At 42.7% G+C, this 17,811-nt stretch overlaps 1 protein-coding gene across 1 annotated transcript; it reads right to left on the bottom strand.

The window, feature by feature from the left end:
• Positions 1 to 6,471: 6,471 nt before the first annotated feature.
• On the bottom strand, positions 6,472 to 10,683 carry LOC149285379 (vacuolar fusion protein MON1 homolog A-like). Its single transcript, XM_089495335.1, has 5 exons — positions 10,542 to 10,683; positions 9,025 to 9,465; positions 7,584 to 8,349; positions 6,726 to 6,873; positions 6,472 to 6,612 (listed from the first exon to the last, which is right to left on the bottom strand). Exons 1-5 carry the CDS (start codon positions 10,681 to 10,683, stop codon positions 6,472 to 6,474), a joined length of 1,638 nt encoding a protein of 545 aa, XP_089351461.1.
• Between the last annotated feature and the right edge of the window lie 7,128 nt (positions 10,684 to 17,811).

The following is a 17,811-nucleotide window of genomic DNA, read 5'->3' as shown; positions in this document are numbered from 1 at the left end:
CAAATCACAAAAGCCTTTGTAAAGCCCAACCAAGACACACCATTAAGAAATGTTTTTTCAAGCAACTGCTTGAAGATCATCTGTCAACCAACTCTTTACATTTCAGAAGACTTAACAAATATATCTATTGGTGTTCAGAAAGGTGCCTAAGAGCAGAAAAATAAAATACTCAGCCAACGCCTCACCAGGCCCAGCGGGCCAAGAGGAGAGGTGTGCGAGCCGTAACACAGCAGCCTAATCTTCCTCTTATGTAAAGTGGTTATGTACTCTCTGAAATTGAGAAATAGTCCTGGGCTCAGTAGCCCAACAGGCACTGGGCCTGCATAGCCTACAGCTAAATCCTTATAATGGTCTGAGTATACAAGTTGTTTTGCCACTTGACTCATCTTTACCAATTAAAAACACTCCTTTAAGGATTCTTTCAAAACGTGGTCCAAATTTAACCTCTCCTTCTTGGGACGCTGCCACTTGTACAAAATGGCCTTTTTCCCCAAACTTTTATATCCGCTCCATATGTTACCTCTTACCTTAAGGAAGAAAGATATCCAACATCATAATGCACTGCTGCGTAAATTCCTGTGGTGCAATAAAAAGGCTAGGATTTCCCTGTTTAAACTCCAACAGCCTGCTCGCAATGGGGGGGGGGAATTTACCTAATCTGTTAGACTATAATTTGGCTTCTAATTATCGTTTTGCGGCTGATTGGTTGCGTGGAGGGTCTAAATTTACCAACGTGTCATTGGAGCAAGGCTTGTCTCCTACCATTTCTTTGGCCTCTCTCCTGCGTCTATCTACAGTTGACCTGCCCGCGGGGGTCGTATCCAACCCGTTGCTGTATCATACTGTTAAGGCTTGGGGGCGTGTTAGGCGGCGCTTGGGCCTGGAGGTCCACTATTCTAAGTTCCTGCCTTTGATTCGTAACCCGCAATTCCAGCATGGGAGGGAGGATATTGTCTTTCGGCGCCTGGCCCGGGTGGGGGGTCGCACCATTGGCGATTTTCTGGATCCTCGTGGGGGTAAACTGTTGTCCTTTTTACAGCTCCAATCTAAATTCCCTACTGTTCGTGTTCACCCTATTCACTACTTTCAACTTCGTCATTATATTAATTCCCTGCTCCCTCGTCTCTCTGGGGCTAATTCTAGCAGTCCCTTGGACCAGGTAACGGTATTGTCCCCTGCCATGCTGCTCAAGACATCTACCATCTATAGTCTACTCCGGCCTGTCCTCAATTGGGAGTCTCACGGCGCAGGTCTTCCCTCTTGGAGGGCTGACTTTCCGAACCTGCCTCCGAGCCAGATTCTCCGGGCTTATGTGTTCAATTCTAGGGTCCTGGTTTCTAGGGATTATAGTGAAATGTTCCTCAAGATTGTGCATAGAGCGTATGTCACCCCTAAACTTCGGTTTTTAACGGGCTTAGCGGATCACTCCCGCTGTCTAAAATGTCAATTGCCTGAGGCCGATCTTACGCATGGCTTGTGGTCTTGCAGTTCTATTGCCCTATTTTGGGATGCCCTACAAACATATATCAACGACACTCTGGGCATTCGCTTTACCATCTCTGCTGAATGGGCTATTTTTGGTATATTCCCTGACCACACTCCCCCACCTGTAGCGAGGGCTAAATTTCTCTTGCTTATACTTTCCGCGGTGACAAAACGGGCGATACTGTCCCAATGGATTGCTCCTCAACCTCCGTTGCTTCCTCTGGTTCTGTCGCGACTGCAATTTTTGTTCCATATGGACTGGCTTGAGGCTGTCCTTCATAAGGAAAGCAAAGTTAAATATCTTTTCGGTCGCTGGTCCCCGTATATCGCAACTTTAGACAACGCCACCAGGTTGTCCCTGTTTCAAACGTTCAATACCACGGAGTGGTATTGTCTTCAGGTCCTCAAAGGTGTTCGCCCCATACCGGGGTTTTGATCTAGTTACGGATCTCGAAATTTTTGTGTTGTGGCTAGGTGTTCTGTGCTTGAGGAAGGGTTTTTCTAACCTGCACTGTATGTGTTTTTGGAATTGTGCATTACTTGTACCTGCATGCATCTCATCTGTCACCATGTCTCTGTGTACCATTGTTTTGTTATATTGTATGCTTTGTCTTCTCCTTGTAATAAAGAAGTTATAAAAAAAAACCAAAAACACTCCTTTACTTGTAAACCAAATATTTTCAATTTTCTATAAACACGCACTTCCATTCCTGTACGGATGCTAATAGCCAGCAGTGAGACAGGTATGAGTGAAGCGAACGTACTTTGCTTCACTAAACCTTGCCAAAAAGGGCAATGTCTGCCTTTTATAAACAATGATATATAAAGCTGTGTAGCTGACCTTTTATGTTTTTTTAAATGGCAGCGCCATCTATGGTCAAACCACATCACCCTGCCATATACCTTAACATAAGGGCCAGCTAAATGGCTGGAAAATATATATATATTTTGTTAATTATATCTTTGTCATTTATCTCCTCTCCAATTCAGAACACTGCATGTATTATTATTATCACCACTATTTTATGTTTTATATTATCTTATATGGCTCATTAAGAACGTAACAAATACTTTCCTTCAGCTAACAATTTACTCAGTCTTAAAACCGGCACAAGCAAATTAGGGAGCATGTGGATTAGGCGAGTGCCCACGAGGTATAATGAGTTCCTCATACTAGGTTCACATTTGATATTCAAAAAACAAATCCTAAAAACAGCTGAACCACATTCTCTCCAAACATTCCAAGAGGGCGAGGAGTTTAACCCAGTGCCCAGGGGAACATGGCGTTACTGATACCCTTCTGATACTATTGAATAGTATCCTTTTCCTTTTGTTTATATACACATTATTGGGACTTATGGCTGTAGATACACTCATACCCAGCAAGCATTCCAAGCTCCAAGGAAATGAAACATCAGTGGAAACAAAACAGTTGATTTTGGTCGCAAAGAACCACTGGCCCTGATAAAGAACCAGTAAGCAACAAAATAACAAAAATTGCCAGTTTCGTGCATTTGTACGAATCAACGATGAGGGTGTTCAACGAAAGTGACAAAAACAAACTGCAAAATTCACGATTCATCGTGTGCGACCGCCGCCATTAGAAGCCGTTTTGACGCTAGTTTATGAGGTAAACTTTAAGGAGCTGTGTCTAGGAGGCTACATATCAATGAAGGAGCCAAAAACATGGGGAGGAAGGAGCCAAAAACATGGGGAGTGGCCACACTGATTGTTATGGCTGTGAAACCTGTGGGTTTTCCTTACTTTTTTCACTCTGGCCAATCAGCATTTACAAGGGGAGGGGACAAGCATTACATATATAATTGTGCGGACGCCATTTTATCTTGTCAGTAGCAGCAGTTACAGACTGATGAGAGTCACCTGCTATGCTGCAAGTTAATAAATAGGGTGGATTGTGATACACTAATGAGAAAACTATTGATTCCAATAAGTATATAAAGGAGTCAACTCCATACTGTGTGACTCGGATAACTTACCCGTTTATCATGGAACCCTGAGAATGGTGTAAAAAAAATTGTCAAGAAGAAAGAGTTAACCATTAAATAAAATGTTAAATAGCTGTCTCATAAATTTGGTTGTACCTAAGAATTAAAAAACCTCCAAAACCTTAGTGCTGTGCATGTTGAGTAGGTGAGTTAAACTGAGAGATAAATGGAATTGACTCCCATCAGAGATAATACCAAGTACTGATTAAGGTCTGAGCCTTTACAGCAGGGACAATGAGCAGACTGGATGGCCGAATGGTTCTTATCTCCTGTCAAATTTTATGTTTCTAGCTTCCCATTATTTCAGCGAGACCACGCTTAGCAGAAACACTACTGCGCAAGCAGAGGAACAATCCTTAGATATGCTGCCTGCTTCAGGAAAGGAATGCAGAGTAAGAGGAAATGAGACAGAACTATAAAAAAACAAATGCATGTTTCTATGTAGTAAAAAATCTATATAAAATCAAGTGTCCCTTTAAATAATGCATCATTCAGGGCAGGAAATCTAGTCGCCCGACTTTAACAGAGCCAAGTGTTCTATCCTCAAGCAATTTGGGTTTAAGATCACAATTGAATTCATCGGCTTCGCAGGGAATAGTGAATTTTTTTCCTCTGTGCACTCAAATAAATGGATCGACTTAACTCTTTCTAAACTGGTCATTTACCTACCTACTGTTTCCAGGGAGCACAACATTACAGGTTATTTTTAGCCCCCTTTCAGTGTCAGGAGATGCACCATTACATTCATTGCTCATTCCCAGTGCCAAATACTTGTGGAAATACAGGAAGTTTAATGATATCTGTAACTCCTCACCACAAATGGACCTTCGAACATGACTGTCCTTAAGGGGAACTTCCACCTTTTTTTAATCCCGGTAGAGTAAAGTAGGGCAAAGTATGACTTATTGCATGTAGGAGAAGAGTGGAGACATGTACCTGTTTGCATGGGTGCCCTTATTCCTGTTTTTTCCATGCCATAAATCTATTATCGCCCTACAGCTGTTTTTCCCAGCCAGACCACAGACTTTAATGTTCAGTAGTATGCTGAACCTGGGAAGTCTCTGGCGCTGCTGCCCTCTTTCCCTGGCCAGGCTAGAGGTGCTTGGCTATGCCCACTATCTGCCACGTCTCCTCCTACTTCTCATCGACTTGTCAGGGGTTAGACAAACCCCTAGTGTGTATTTGGCTAGCCTTCGCCCATGTTTGGCCCCATGGAAGAAGTGGCCCGGAGGTGAAAACATGGCTGCTCACCCACACTGTGTGAGAAAGAAGCCTAAGCTAAGAGAGTGAGGGAGGGAGAGAATGAGAGAGAGAGATGACAAGGGAGTTCGATAGGGAATAAGTATGTATGTATGTATGCATACATGTATGTTACACTGAATGTACATGTGTTTGCAAGAGTGTGTAGGTGTGCGTTAGAGGGAGTGTGAGCATGACTGTGTATGTGTAAGTATGTGTATGTTAGCATGAGTTTGTGTGTATTAGCATGAGTGTATATGTGTAAGTGTATGTGTTAGCAAAGGTATGTATGTGTAAATGTGTGTATGGTAGTATGAGTGTGTATGTGTAAATCTTTGTGTATGTAAGTATGAGTGTGCAGGTGTAAATGTATACATAAGATGTGTACGAGTATGTGGTACAAAGAGTAGATGGGGCCACCTGGCTTTGCCTGCCCCAGGCCAAAAATGTGCCACCCTCCCCTGCCTCCATGGATGCCTAGCCCCACACCACCCCCACAAAGCCACTTCCAGAAGAAGGAGCTCTCCAGGTAGCCTACTCTGGGGGAAGTCACAGGTATGACTTTAATTTGTATGTTAGCTGAGTGTCACGTCATTTGTTTTTTTGCCTCTGCTGTTTACTCTTACAGAACATATATTCGGTTCAACAGGAGATGTGTTGGGCCTTATTCTCCATATCTTCTCCAGGAAAGTAACAGAGTGAGCTAAACAAATCAAGTTTTTTTCTCCTTCACTTTTTCCTGGCCATTAGGTGGCAAGATTTTTATAATACCGGCTGAAAGGCTGGGGCCTACTATGGACACTTATTTTTCCCACTTGCCCTCATGATTTCACACCATTCCTTTTGTGCACATATGCTCGATTGATTTTGTAGTGTTGTGTGGATTTTTGTACTATTTCAGGTGACACACGATAGTAATACTCCGTCAGCTTTTTTGGCTTCACGGATTTGTCGCACTGGAAATGCCGCAGTGGAGCTGGAGCAATATGGCTTGTTTTGATGGGAGAGACAGTGATGCCTATCGGCACCCGTCTCTCCTTAAAGACTTCATGGTTCAATTCAATTCACTGAACTTTGAGAAGGATCAAGAAGATAGGACACTCCTTCAGGCTTATGTATGGGAGGGAAGTGCCTCCTCATTCAATTTTGGGGTCTTGAGCACTTTGGATCATGTTCCGCACCTTCTACACATTGAAGCATTGGACCTTGGGCTTCAAGAAAAAAAACTGAAGAGCTCCAACACCCACAGTATTTAAAAATGTGTATTTATTAAAAGTTTTAGCTTCACATTGGTTTCCTCCATTCCAAGTGCATGTACCTCAGAACATGCAAACTACAAAGGAAATGATATTGGTTCAATATTTCATTTAACACATAATATAAAATAAAATCTTTATTGCACATCAAGGGAGGTTTGAGATACAGATTTCTTGTTCAAAACAAGTTTTTGGTCTGAACTAAGTCACTATAACTGAAGCTAAAAGTATTAAATAATAATACTAGCTATAGTGTGAACTTTGTTTTCCAAGCAGTATAATTGCATAAGAGGCTGTTTATCTTCACAAAAGATTAGACCCGTGGCAAAACTGAGACATAAATTAGATTCTCACTCAAACTCATCTCTTTTCCAGCTCCTTGGAGACAGATTTCTATGAGATGGAATATTTGTGCGGGAACATTTTTAAATATATTGTTGGTGCTAATGGTTTACATCAACATTACTTTTAAGTAGTAGCAGATTTTAGTAGGTGGGAGAATTTAGGATAAACAGCCTCTCTTCTTCTTTGCGGATCCAGCGCAGAAGGCGAGAGACGCCACTTACTGCTGATGACTTTGTCCCAAGTGGGCTGAAACAGACGTACAGTTCAAAGGCCTCTGTTACCTGCAGTGCAAGAGGGAGATATGTTAGAAAATCTTTAGCTTTAATGCCAGAATACCCTGGTTTCGTGCTTCTTTACAATAGCTTTATATTTCGAGTGGAACTCCTTTGCTCACCCAGGCAAGTATGTTCTCATGGGGACCCATGTGGTAGATGGTGCTGAGAGGATGAGTGCTGCAGTGCGCTTTGCTGTGTAGAAACTGGTAAAGAGACAGAAGCCGCTTCTTCTCTCCTTCCGTGTCATAGGGAGCTTCCATCGCAGGACTAAGTGGACATCAGCTGCTCAGTATATGTTGTAGTATACATTAATATAAGCTGGGGTTTATTCACTAAATCACATTGTATGCCAGATTGCTTCAAATGTCATAATTATCTGATGAAATGTTAACTGCCAACGTGGCTAATCGCCAAAGTTAACCTGGTTGCAACTGCCTTTAACTCTGTAGTTAAACTTGGCAGCTTTGACCCTACTAAGTCCAATGCGAAGTTTAAAAAGTGCTGTTTTAACCATTTTTCAATGATTATACTCAGAAGAAATTTCATCCAGCTGTTGTGAATGCAATAAATAACTGTACATTTTTTCAGCCAAATTCAGAATGTGATACTCTGCGCTTAGAGAATAAATCCCCAGAGCAATTTTCTTAAATTAAGATTAAAACATGAATATTTCTAATTGTTACTTTTTAAGTTCCAGGACATTCCTTCTACTAACCAGTACTGTAATATACAAATTAATTGACTACCCTTATAAATAAAGGGACCACTTTACTTTCTGGAAGCTAAGATCTGTGACCAAATGCGGCAGAATTAGCATATCAATTCCTTAAGTTAATTACATATAAGAATTGGAACTTTTTTTCACATAAATGTAAATCTGTGTAATAAGGTTTTGCATATTTAAAAAAGTACCACTGTCTAATACTTAATTGGTTTAGCTGTATGATTCTAGTATTTCTCAAATCAATTTATCTTACCTGGTCAATAGACCAGAGCTTTTGGATTTGTATAGAAAATGCCTGAGTTCAGGAACACCAACGAGGCTGACATCATAGAATGGGCTTTTTAAAGCTTCTTGGAGTGGCCCCCAGCTTCCACGTTTCTCCAGACGCTCCACAATCTTCCTCTTGCAATCGGATGCTGTGAAGAAATCCTCTCTATCAGTGGAGATCAGCAGAAGACAGAGTTCAGTCTCTTGGCTTAGGTAGGAGATGTGAGCATGGAAAAAGCCAGACGGGTTAAATTTAGGGAGACAAACAGGAGTCCATGCTTCACCCTCCCTAAAGGAACTAGAACACGTGACCAGGTTGAAGAGCAGATGTAAATCAATAGAATGCAAATATTGGTCCTTTTTCCTGACCAGGCTGACCAATTGGTTCCTGGACATTAGAATTGAAAAGACAAGGCTTTTGGCCTTAGCCTGCTGGAGGCTGGAGCCAACAGAGTCTCTTATAGCGGGAGCAAGAGGCAGGCAGCGGACAGCTGAGAGCAGAAAGCTGGGGTCAGTGTCCATCAGGTCCAACAGGCTATCCGTGATACGTTCTGAGCCAGAGAGTAGGCGCCGCAGGTCGTAACTGGGCCTCTGCTGGAAAAGGTGGTGTAGTTGGGTTCCCGTCAGCAGGCTGAGTATCTGATAGTAAACATAAAGCAGTTCTTGGGAAATCTCTTGTTCTGACTGACGAGTATGAGAGACCGAGACCAGCACTAGAGGGGAGCGACGCACAAATACTACCTTGTAGCCATCTGCCGAGGGGAATAGAAAGATTTGTCAGAGACCAAACAATAACATGGTAGCACACGATACAAACTCATGGGTAGTCTTCAGGCCTGGGGAAGATCTCTACCTAAAATATCTCAACCTAAATTACAATGAGGATTTTGGACTGCCAGCTATGCCGATTTATTTTTTATTTCTTGGTTAAGGATAAACTATTTTACTAACTCCTCTGGACATTCTACTTGTAGTACAATTTGTTAAGGTTACCTTTACCAGCATAACCAACTTCTTTTACAAAGCCAAAATATGTAGACAATTTTGGACAGAAAATATAATAACGTAAACTACTGAAAATCACCCGGTTTTTCTTTGTTGCATTACATTTGTAACAATGTTCAAACAAACTATTTTTTCCCCTCATCAAAAGAGAGCAAAGTTTTGCAATCTTATCGGTAAGTCATTGGCTATTAACATGCATGCCAATGTCTGCAAGCACCGAGTAGCAATTTATAAATTCAAATACTTGCTACATTTACAGAAATCTTTAACCCAGGCTGTGGATATCTTGCTAGTTATTTTACCATTCAGATTTATTAAATGTATGGGGATAACTTTCTTTTTGTACTGTGTATAATAAACTGATTTGCATGTAGCATCTACAAGGCCACTAGAAAAATCAAAATAGACGTTGCTAAAATCACCTGCATGGATGGAACGGATAGCATTCTTCTCCGTCTCTAGAAAGGACACAAGTGCCATCATCACACCCGCTGTGCTTGAAAGAACCTCTTCCGAATGATAACGTGAATACACAGGTTTTCCAGCTTCACTCAGCACAAACACGTGTTTCTGGTGCTGGTACCAGGCATCTACTGCTCTGAAAGCTCCATCTCCATCTTCATCTCCGCTTATGGAACGAGAAGCGTCCCTGGGTCCCAAATCAGAAGTTACTTCTCGGCACTGCTCAACGTCCTGCAGGGACGTTACACTCAGTTGGGTACTAAGCTTGTTGAAGTCTTGGCTGATCTGTTCCATACTACTGGGCTCAGCTCCAGGGCTGCTGGGCACGGAATCTTCCTCCTTACCTGTGAGGTCTTCATAAGATCGAGCGTGGACAAACATGGACTCATCTTGGCTGGCTCCTTAAGTAACCAACAGATAATGTGAGAATAAATAAGAGGTTGGCAGTGGAAATAGATGGCATTTAAGGGAAACAAAGTAATAAATGTCACTAAAAAAAATGCATTGTTTGGAGGAAAGATGAGACATGGAATTCAATAGAAACATTCAACAAGGTGCAAGAATGAAGTATACTTCAACAGAGCTGATATGTTAGGACAATAGGCCAATTTTATTATTATTATTTTTTTATATTTAAACATGCACGGGATAGGCTCGAATACAAGACTAAAGAGAGGAATACAGATATGATCCACTAGGGGGCGCTCGTGTAAACCGGTTACGATAAACAAAAATAAAAGAGAAAAAGGTCCTTTTTCTCTTATTTTTAACAGCCGGGGAATGTCTGCGCGATGCACGCAGACAACCCCCGCTGCTAGCCACGCCTCCTTCCGGCTGCAGCGCGAGTCTACACGCTGCCTCAGCTACATGACAGCTGCACACCGGGGGGACTCTGAAGTACCGGTAAGTGGGGCGGGGGGGTTGAGAAAGGAGGATCCAGATCCCCTGCAGCTGCGGGGGATCTGGATCTTAGTCGTCTCATAGTCAGACTTTGAGGTCTGATTATAAGACGACTCCGATTATAAGACGAGGGGTATTTTTCAGAGCATTTGCTCTGGAAAAAACCTCGTCTTATAATCGAGCAAATACGGTATATATAGATATTTTTATTCCCTAGACACCCTTTTACACTGGTTTTCATCACTCCGTTTCTGTAAAGAGAGGAATAAGTAAAATTTTATGATTTTACAGCAGGGAAAATGGGCAGACTAGAGTCGCAGAGTAGTTCTTATGCGCTGTCAAATTCTATATTTCAAAGAGTGAATTAAAAAGGTAAGCTATCTTGGCGAATGAAGATCAAGGATAGACAGCCTCTGGCAGTACAGCTTCTGCGAACAAGCAGCCCCAGTGCAGGTGCTGTATACAGGCGACAGAACGTCCACGTGTGACAATTAAAATGACAGAATGATAGACCCGGGCTCACGGTGCGTCTCTTAGCACACTTATCGAGTTATACCATGCTGGACATCATTCTCACCTGGTTCTGTTCCCTGAGTCAGTGTAGGGGCCGGACTCTCAGAACGTTGGGTGTCATTCACTTCCATGGACAGCAAGGAAGAGCTGGCAGCTCCCCCATCTAACGATGCCATCTTGGGCACATCTGAAGCCATCTGCTCCATATGGGATAAAGCTGCCTAGAGACAACAGAGTCCTCAGGGCATGGTCACCCTGCAGACATAGGGCGGCGACTTGGATAATGCTGACAGCCTGCAGTCTTTCCCTCCTCCTTTTTCAACATAATGCTTCCTCCCTGGAGTAGAGACAATGATTTGTCCAACATGCCTTTGGTTATCAAGGAAACGACAATTTAAAATAATACTTTAACCAAGCAGTAGATCCGGTTACTGAATAGCAAAGATCTGCATAGTTTTAAATATCTCCTGGCGGCTCACTTTTATCCGCTAACCTGTCACTTCATCAAGATTTGCTGCAGGCTCTTTTACATTATATGGAAATGGAAGCCTTGGAGTAGAAGCATTTCTGTTAAGAATTACTACAGTAAAAAAAAAGCACCAAAAAGAATCTGTGATGTTTGGCTCATCACGGGAAATGCCGTCATCTCCACAAACACAGATTATTTTAAACCCCTTACCGTCTTGATGATTCCTCCTCGTTAACTCTTCTCAGTACATTTGCATTGTGCCACATAGCCCCTGCCCCAGTTCCCAGAGTCACTTTTGAGAACACTCCCCGTTTCAGCATGCAGGAGAATACCCCTCCTCTCTGCTCTGTGATTTAAAGGTCACTTTCTCCCTGCTGCATTATGGGGATTGTAGTTCCTTGACACTTCACACTAAAGGCATTGCTTAAATCAACACACTTGTTTGTTTAAGGCACAGACGTGTGTATGCAAAATGTTTAAACAGACCAATGTGTCAATGCCATTACATACAATGGACCGAGCACCAAACCTACTCTCGTAGAAATCAGCATTTTCAAAAACAAGGCAGAAAAATAATTTCCTTAAAATCTTAATTCCGCAAATGTATCGGTTCTAGTTAAAGAAAATACAAATGGGCAAGCAAAACATGTCACTTTTAGATCCAATGCTCTGATTTACATGGTTGCTTTCACTATGGTTATACAGTATCAATACACCGGGGGCCATATGTAAAAATGTGATTCCAGTGTCCCTATGCAGTATCTCTATCTCTACAGTTTCATTGGATGTGATGGAATGGAGATCATTTGTCAAACTTTGCATCAGAATAACTTTTCTATACGTGACTTGCAGGCCATGTTAATGTGCGGCAAGATTGTAAGCTCATTTGAGCAGGAGCCTCATCACCTGTTGTTTCTGTCAAATTGTTATGTTATATACTGCTTGTTATGTCCTGTCTACCCATTGTACAGCGCTACGGAATATGATGGAGCTATATAGAACAATAATTATAATAATTGTTGGACTATGGAGGAGGAGGGCAGCTGCAGCTTCTACCTCAGATAAGTTTTTTTTTCAAGAATGTGTATTAGAGCTCTCTCTGAACAGAGCTGCCCCTTTAGCTTGCTGCAAAGCACAATTAATGTTTTATCCAGGTAGAACGGCACCTTACTCTCCGCAGCGGCCATGCCGCCAACCGCCTCCTCCCCGGCTGCTGTCCTCGCCGCAGAGTGTTAGGATATGCCATATTCCTGCTCTCGTCTTAAAGGACAGAAAGCCTTTTACTGCATTCTATAAAGGGTGTGCCGGCTCTGCATCAATCTCCATGGTGTAAATGGGAACATCTCTACTGGCGGCAGCTTCTCGGCCTTTTGGCTAAGTTCAAGTGTAGTTCCCCTTGTGGTGGGGGTGGGGTGACACTGGTCCTCTGGCCTTAGGGTTGGGAAAGCAATGGAGCCTGAGGTGTTGAATTGCCTTGGCAGTAATGCTGGAGTCACCGTGTGTGGTATTGCACGCCACTGCACACGGTGAGCGCATGTTCTCACTGGCGGCCTACCAGCACTACCTTTTCCCCCAATGTACCATCAGGTCTTGGGGTTAAGATGATTTATTTTTGAATCCGGCAGGCCAGTAATGGTCTGTCCTTAAATTATTTTTCTTTAATTTATATAATCACATCGTTTTTTTACACGAGTGCCTATTAATTTCCCCTTTATTGAATTCACGGCTTTTGAAATTCACGGCTTGGCCCCCACAACGTTTTGGCACACGTTTTTGATACCACGTTTTTGGACACTGTTTTCTTTTTAGAGGCAGTGAAGCCTGGACTTTGCTGGAGGAGGATTGGGAGCCTTCTGGCCCCTTCCTCTCTTCAAGAAGGCCAGCAAGGAGTCTCACTCTTCGGGGTGAGACTCAAGATCCTACCCTCCCATGGGGGGGGTTGGAATTTGTCCGAGTTCTCCGTGAGGGAACTCGGTATCGTAGTCTGGCTTCTGCTGCCTTTGGCACAGTTGCGGCACCCAGGAGCACGCACCTCGGGCTCTAATAAAAAAAATTTAAAAAAAAAATCTCTACTGGCGGCAGCACCCGAGAGCCTGAATGCCCAAGAGGGAGATCTGCAGCTGGGTTTGCAGCAGGGAAAGCTGCCTCCCTAGGCCAAAATATGTGGTTGGCTTTATGGTTACACGCAGAGTTGGGTTGTTTTTTTCCCGATCTAAGTGAAATGCTCTGCAGAGCCTCTCCCTGCAGGGTACTCTAGGAAGCGTACATGCCTTTGGTGTGGATGGGTCCCAGCAGCGGTTATTACAGTTAAAGGGCATTATTTCTACGTGGAACACAAAAAAAAAATCAGCATGACTGCCCTTTAATAAATAAAATCCCAAACACTGAGAATGACTGCATGTAGGTGACATATAACATAGTACTCTACTACATGCTCCCTATTACAGTGGTAATAGACACCTGACTGTGAAACGTCTTAACATTCAATCTACACCAGAAAAAATATAGGATAAAAAAAAACCCCATAACAGAAAACAGCCCACATAAATCACTGCTTCCAGGATGCATTTCCGGCACACAGAACCAAATACTTATATAACATTTGTAAATATACGTACATGCATTTACAGACAGTAGAAAGACTACAACTCCCGGCATGCAACGCAAAGCAATCGCTTCTAGCGTCCACAGCCTCTAGGAAAACTACTCCTCGTCTTCTACAGGAGATAATCTCTTGCGGGTTTTGCTCGCTAAGGACCCTGGGATTGGTGGTCCTATACATTTCTTTTTAAGGTTGTTTTCTGGAGAAATACACTACACTTCCCGTCATGCCATGCGCCCTGAGCTGTTTTCGGGGAGGGGGAGCGGAAGTAGTCTTGCGTTTCGGAGGAAGAGGCGGTAGAAGGGGTAAACCATTAGGCCCACTCGGGAGGTATACTGTATGATGGTGAGCTTTATTTGTTTTCTGACGTAAAAACCACGGTGATAGCGATTTAAATAATGCATGGAGTGTATATAAAAATCGTATATACATGCTTATAATGCGGATATTGACCTGGAGTTTTGGAGCGCACAATTATTAGACCGTTAATGTTAAAAACCGTAAAGCATTTCGTTGATAAAAATGTATTTTATCGGTCCAGATTATGTCGTTTCTTTTAGATGTATAGCGTTCGTTATATATATATTACACACACGGTCTCGAATAAAAGTCTGTTAGAAGGGGCTTTAAAAAATGGCGGTATTTTGTGAAGTAAACGTATATATTACGTTGTGTAATTCTCCATTTCTGTTTATTCTTTATTTAGAGTTATTTATCTGCCTTCTGAACGTATAAAGATCCTAATGAGCGACTGCACGAGCAGCGAGTGTTGAAATAATCAGCTACTGGAAAAGGTATTTTCATGTTGGGTTTATTCTGCTCTGTAACATAAGATACAGCCCTATGTTTTTCCCATTAGTGACGTGTGAGCTATTTTCAGCTTCCTATTGTTTAACAGCGCTACAGGATCTGCAGGCGCTATATAAATGTAATGTGTTTACATGTCACACGTGCAGTCCCTTTTTTCCCCCCCGTGTTCAGGAATCCGTAGCGTGATGCAAAGCACTGAGGTCGCGGACATATCTCCGTGTTAAATGATGGTGTCTTGGAACTTGTGTACCCGACATCTTCATTGTGATTCTCCCAAAACTCAAGTCTGCCAAGGTTTTCTTGATCAAGGCAATCAGATTGTACAATTTACATTTTTTCACTTATAACTTGGTGATTGTTGGGGTATGGTTCCATTTTGCTGTTTATTTTACTATAATAAAATTTAGTTTTTAATCTTGCACTGTGGTTTTACCTCCATACAGATTCATTGGCTGTTTCACCCACCTCTACTTAATCATCTGCACTCCAAAAATACTGAAGATGTGGGAAAGCCCACGACCACCACTCAACTCCGCTTTTAGGTAAGATTTTCAGGAAAATGGGCATCGTTCTCCCATTACAATCTATATTTTATTAAGTGTAGCAAGAACATATTATAATACTGCCTTTCTCTTACGGTCATCTGACTTTTTTCGTTTTATCCCATCTACTCTGTCAAATTTTTTTGTGTGTGACATATTGTTTCTTCACCAGGGGACGCCCTGAAGATCCCTTTAATCCTTCAAGATTACCTCAAGGCTTTAACCCTAGAATTCGAGGGCCTGCAATCAGAGGACATCCTCCTTTTCCTTTTCATGGTGCAACAAGAGGACTTCATCCCCGCCTTGGCGGCCATGGAGTTGGTCCATTTGCCCAAAAGTCCATGGATAGAAACTTAGATGGATTCTGGGAAGAGGGGAGAAACTTTCACGATGATCAGTCAAGGACTGGGGACTACTATCAAGAAGAAATGAATCAGGGTTTCCCTAGGAGAGAAAGGGTTCCTATGAATTTCAGGGCTCGAGAGATGCCAGCAGCAACATCTGTGGGATATGGAGAGAGGGAGGCTCCTGATAAGGATTATAGATCCCATACAGCCCCAGATATGGACTATCGAGAGAGGGGAGCTGGAACTAACAGAGACGTTCCAGATGTGGATTACAGAAATGCAGAGTTCCCTGCTGTTGCATACAGAGAGCGGCTTCCTCTACCTGCTGTATCCAAGGAAAGAGAAGTCATAGAATACAGAGAAAGGCTAGCACTTCTCAGAGAGAGAGAGGCTGCTGAGTTGGAACACAGGGAGAGGCTGGCAATGGCCTTGGAGTACAGAGGTAGAGAGGTTGCAGCATTAGATTATGAAAAAAGAATGACTGCCATGCTGGAACTCAGAGAGAGAAGAGCTCCAGAACTTAGAGAAAGAGAGGCAGCAGAGATGTTGCTCAGAGAAAGAGAGGTAGCTGAGGTGTTACTCAGAGAGAGGGAGGTAGCAGAATTATTATTAAGAGAGAGGCAGGCTGGGGCATTAAGGCTCAGAGAGAGGGATGCTGCAGCTATGGATTATAGAGATCGAAGGATTCCTGATCATTATAGAGAGTGCAACGCTTCAGAAACCGCTACACTTAGATACAGAGAGGGAGCAAGGTCAAACTACCAAGAAAGATTAGCCCATTACAATAAGACTGGCAACACTGCATTATCCTATACAGATGATAAATTAAACCCCAATTACATGGACCATAGAGACGAAAGTACCTTGGTAATGGACTACGCAAACAAAGAGATTGTAGATATGGACCTTAGGGAGAGAGACGCTGCAGGGGAAACCTATAAGGAGCACAAGACAATAGGTTACAAAGAACAGGAAACTAAAGAGTACAGAAAAAAAGGTGGTATGGAGTCAACTAAGAATGAGGCCGTGTCTGTAAAGGGTTACAGCACTGGAGAAGCTGACTGCAAGGAAAGAGAAAATAAAATTTTGGAATATGGCAAACTAAAGAGTGCAACTGGAAATAGAGACAACACCATTCCAGGGTTAAATTATGGAGAAAACACAGACTCCGATTACCGTGCTAAAGAGAGTGTGGATACAGATTACCGTGAGAGAGAGAGTGTAGATGCAGATTACCGTGAGAGAGAGAGTGCAGACTCGGATTACAGAGAGAAAGATGGTTTAGAAAACTTGAACAAACATAAAATAGAGAGAGATCGTGTGACAGCTGAAGCTCACAAAGAAAATGAGACTAAAGGTCTCAAATTTATGGATCCAGCAGCCACAGATTACATGGACAGACCACCCCCTACTTCAACTGGAAAGTCATACAAACAGATAAAGAGCCAGACCCCAGGTGGTAAAAAAGTATATGGCAGTCCCTCTTCTGGTTTCAAAGAGTGGGCTGCTGCTGCAGACGGTTCTCAGATGGAAGCCGCTCGACAGGAGAAATCTTCCAAAACAGCTTCTTCTGATGGAGCAGCAACTAGTAGGTGTAAACAAGCTAACTCCCCAGGGAATTTAGATACAGACTTCAGAGACCGACCAAACCCTGAGGTAGGATACAAAGGGGACTCCATCAGGGAGAAACCTTGTTCTGACTTGTTGGGTACCTGTGACCAAGATTTGCGCAGCAAAGAGAACTTTGCACGACGTTCTAACGGAGGTAGCTGCGACCAGGATTTCCGTACAACAGCAGGCTATGCGCAAAAGAAAGATGAGGACCTCAGAGATGGAAAGACAGGGACATCTGGTGACTTTGTTACTCAGAATTCTCTTATTTTTGACTTTCTGCAGCTGGCAGCCCAAGAGCTAAGCCAAAAGCAAGGACAGATGCCAGGGAAATTAGGAAAAGGGCAGCAAACTCCCTCTTCCACGCCTGTAAAGCCACCTGTAATGGATTTCAAAGAGCCCCACCTTTCACATGAAGCCATACGAAGCAACGACAAGCGAATAGATAATAGCCCTGATGAGATTGAATTTATAGGAAGGCAAGACGCTGATTATAGAAACATGGATTATAAAGATGTTGACCTGAGGGTAAAGTATGACCAAGAGAAGCGCTCAATGGATAAAAGATCTCGTGAAGAGCTCCAGACTGGGAGTAAGGTATTTGGACATGTTCTAAACATAAAATGTTCCAGTCTTATATTTAAACACATCATACAATATATGTCCAAAATAATGTGTGCATGCATTTTAATTATTGTATAACTCTTTGCTGTATTGGCTTCACTTACTGCTAAAATGTCTCCGTCGGCAAATATTGGCAATTAAAATGGCATGTACTGAAGAGCTTGGTGACTTTCAAAAGGTCAGTTCCTTAAGGTTCTTCGCTGCTAGGACCGCACTGTAAGCGCTGATATTGTGGAAATCTCTAGCAACGGCAGCTCAGCCAGAAATTGGTAGCCCTCTAAAGCTCACAGAACACGGCTGCTGATTGTTAAAGTATGTGGCAAGTAAGA

This window comes from Sceloporus occidentalis, unplaced genomic scaffold (assembly GCF_023333645.1).
Source record: "Sceloporus occidentalis isolate IW3139 unplaced genomic scaffold, rSceOcc1.0.p SCAF_79, whole genome shotgun sequence".
Classification (NCBI taxonomy): domain Eukaryota; kingdom Metazoa; phylum Chordata; class Lepidosauria; order Squamata; family Phrynosomatidae; genus Sceloporus; species Sceloporus occidentalis.
This window is presented reverse-complemented; position numbering and strand designations above follow the sequence as displayed.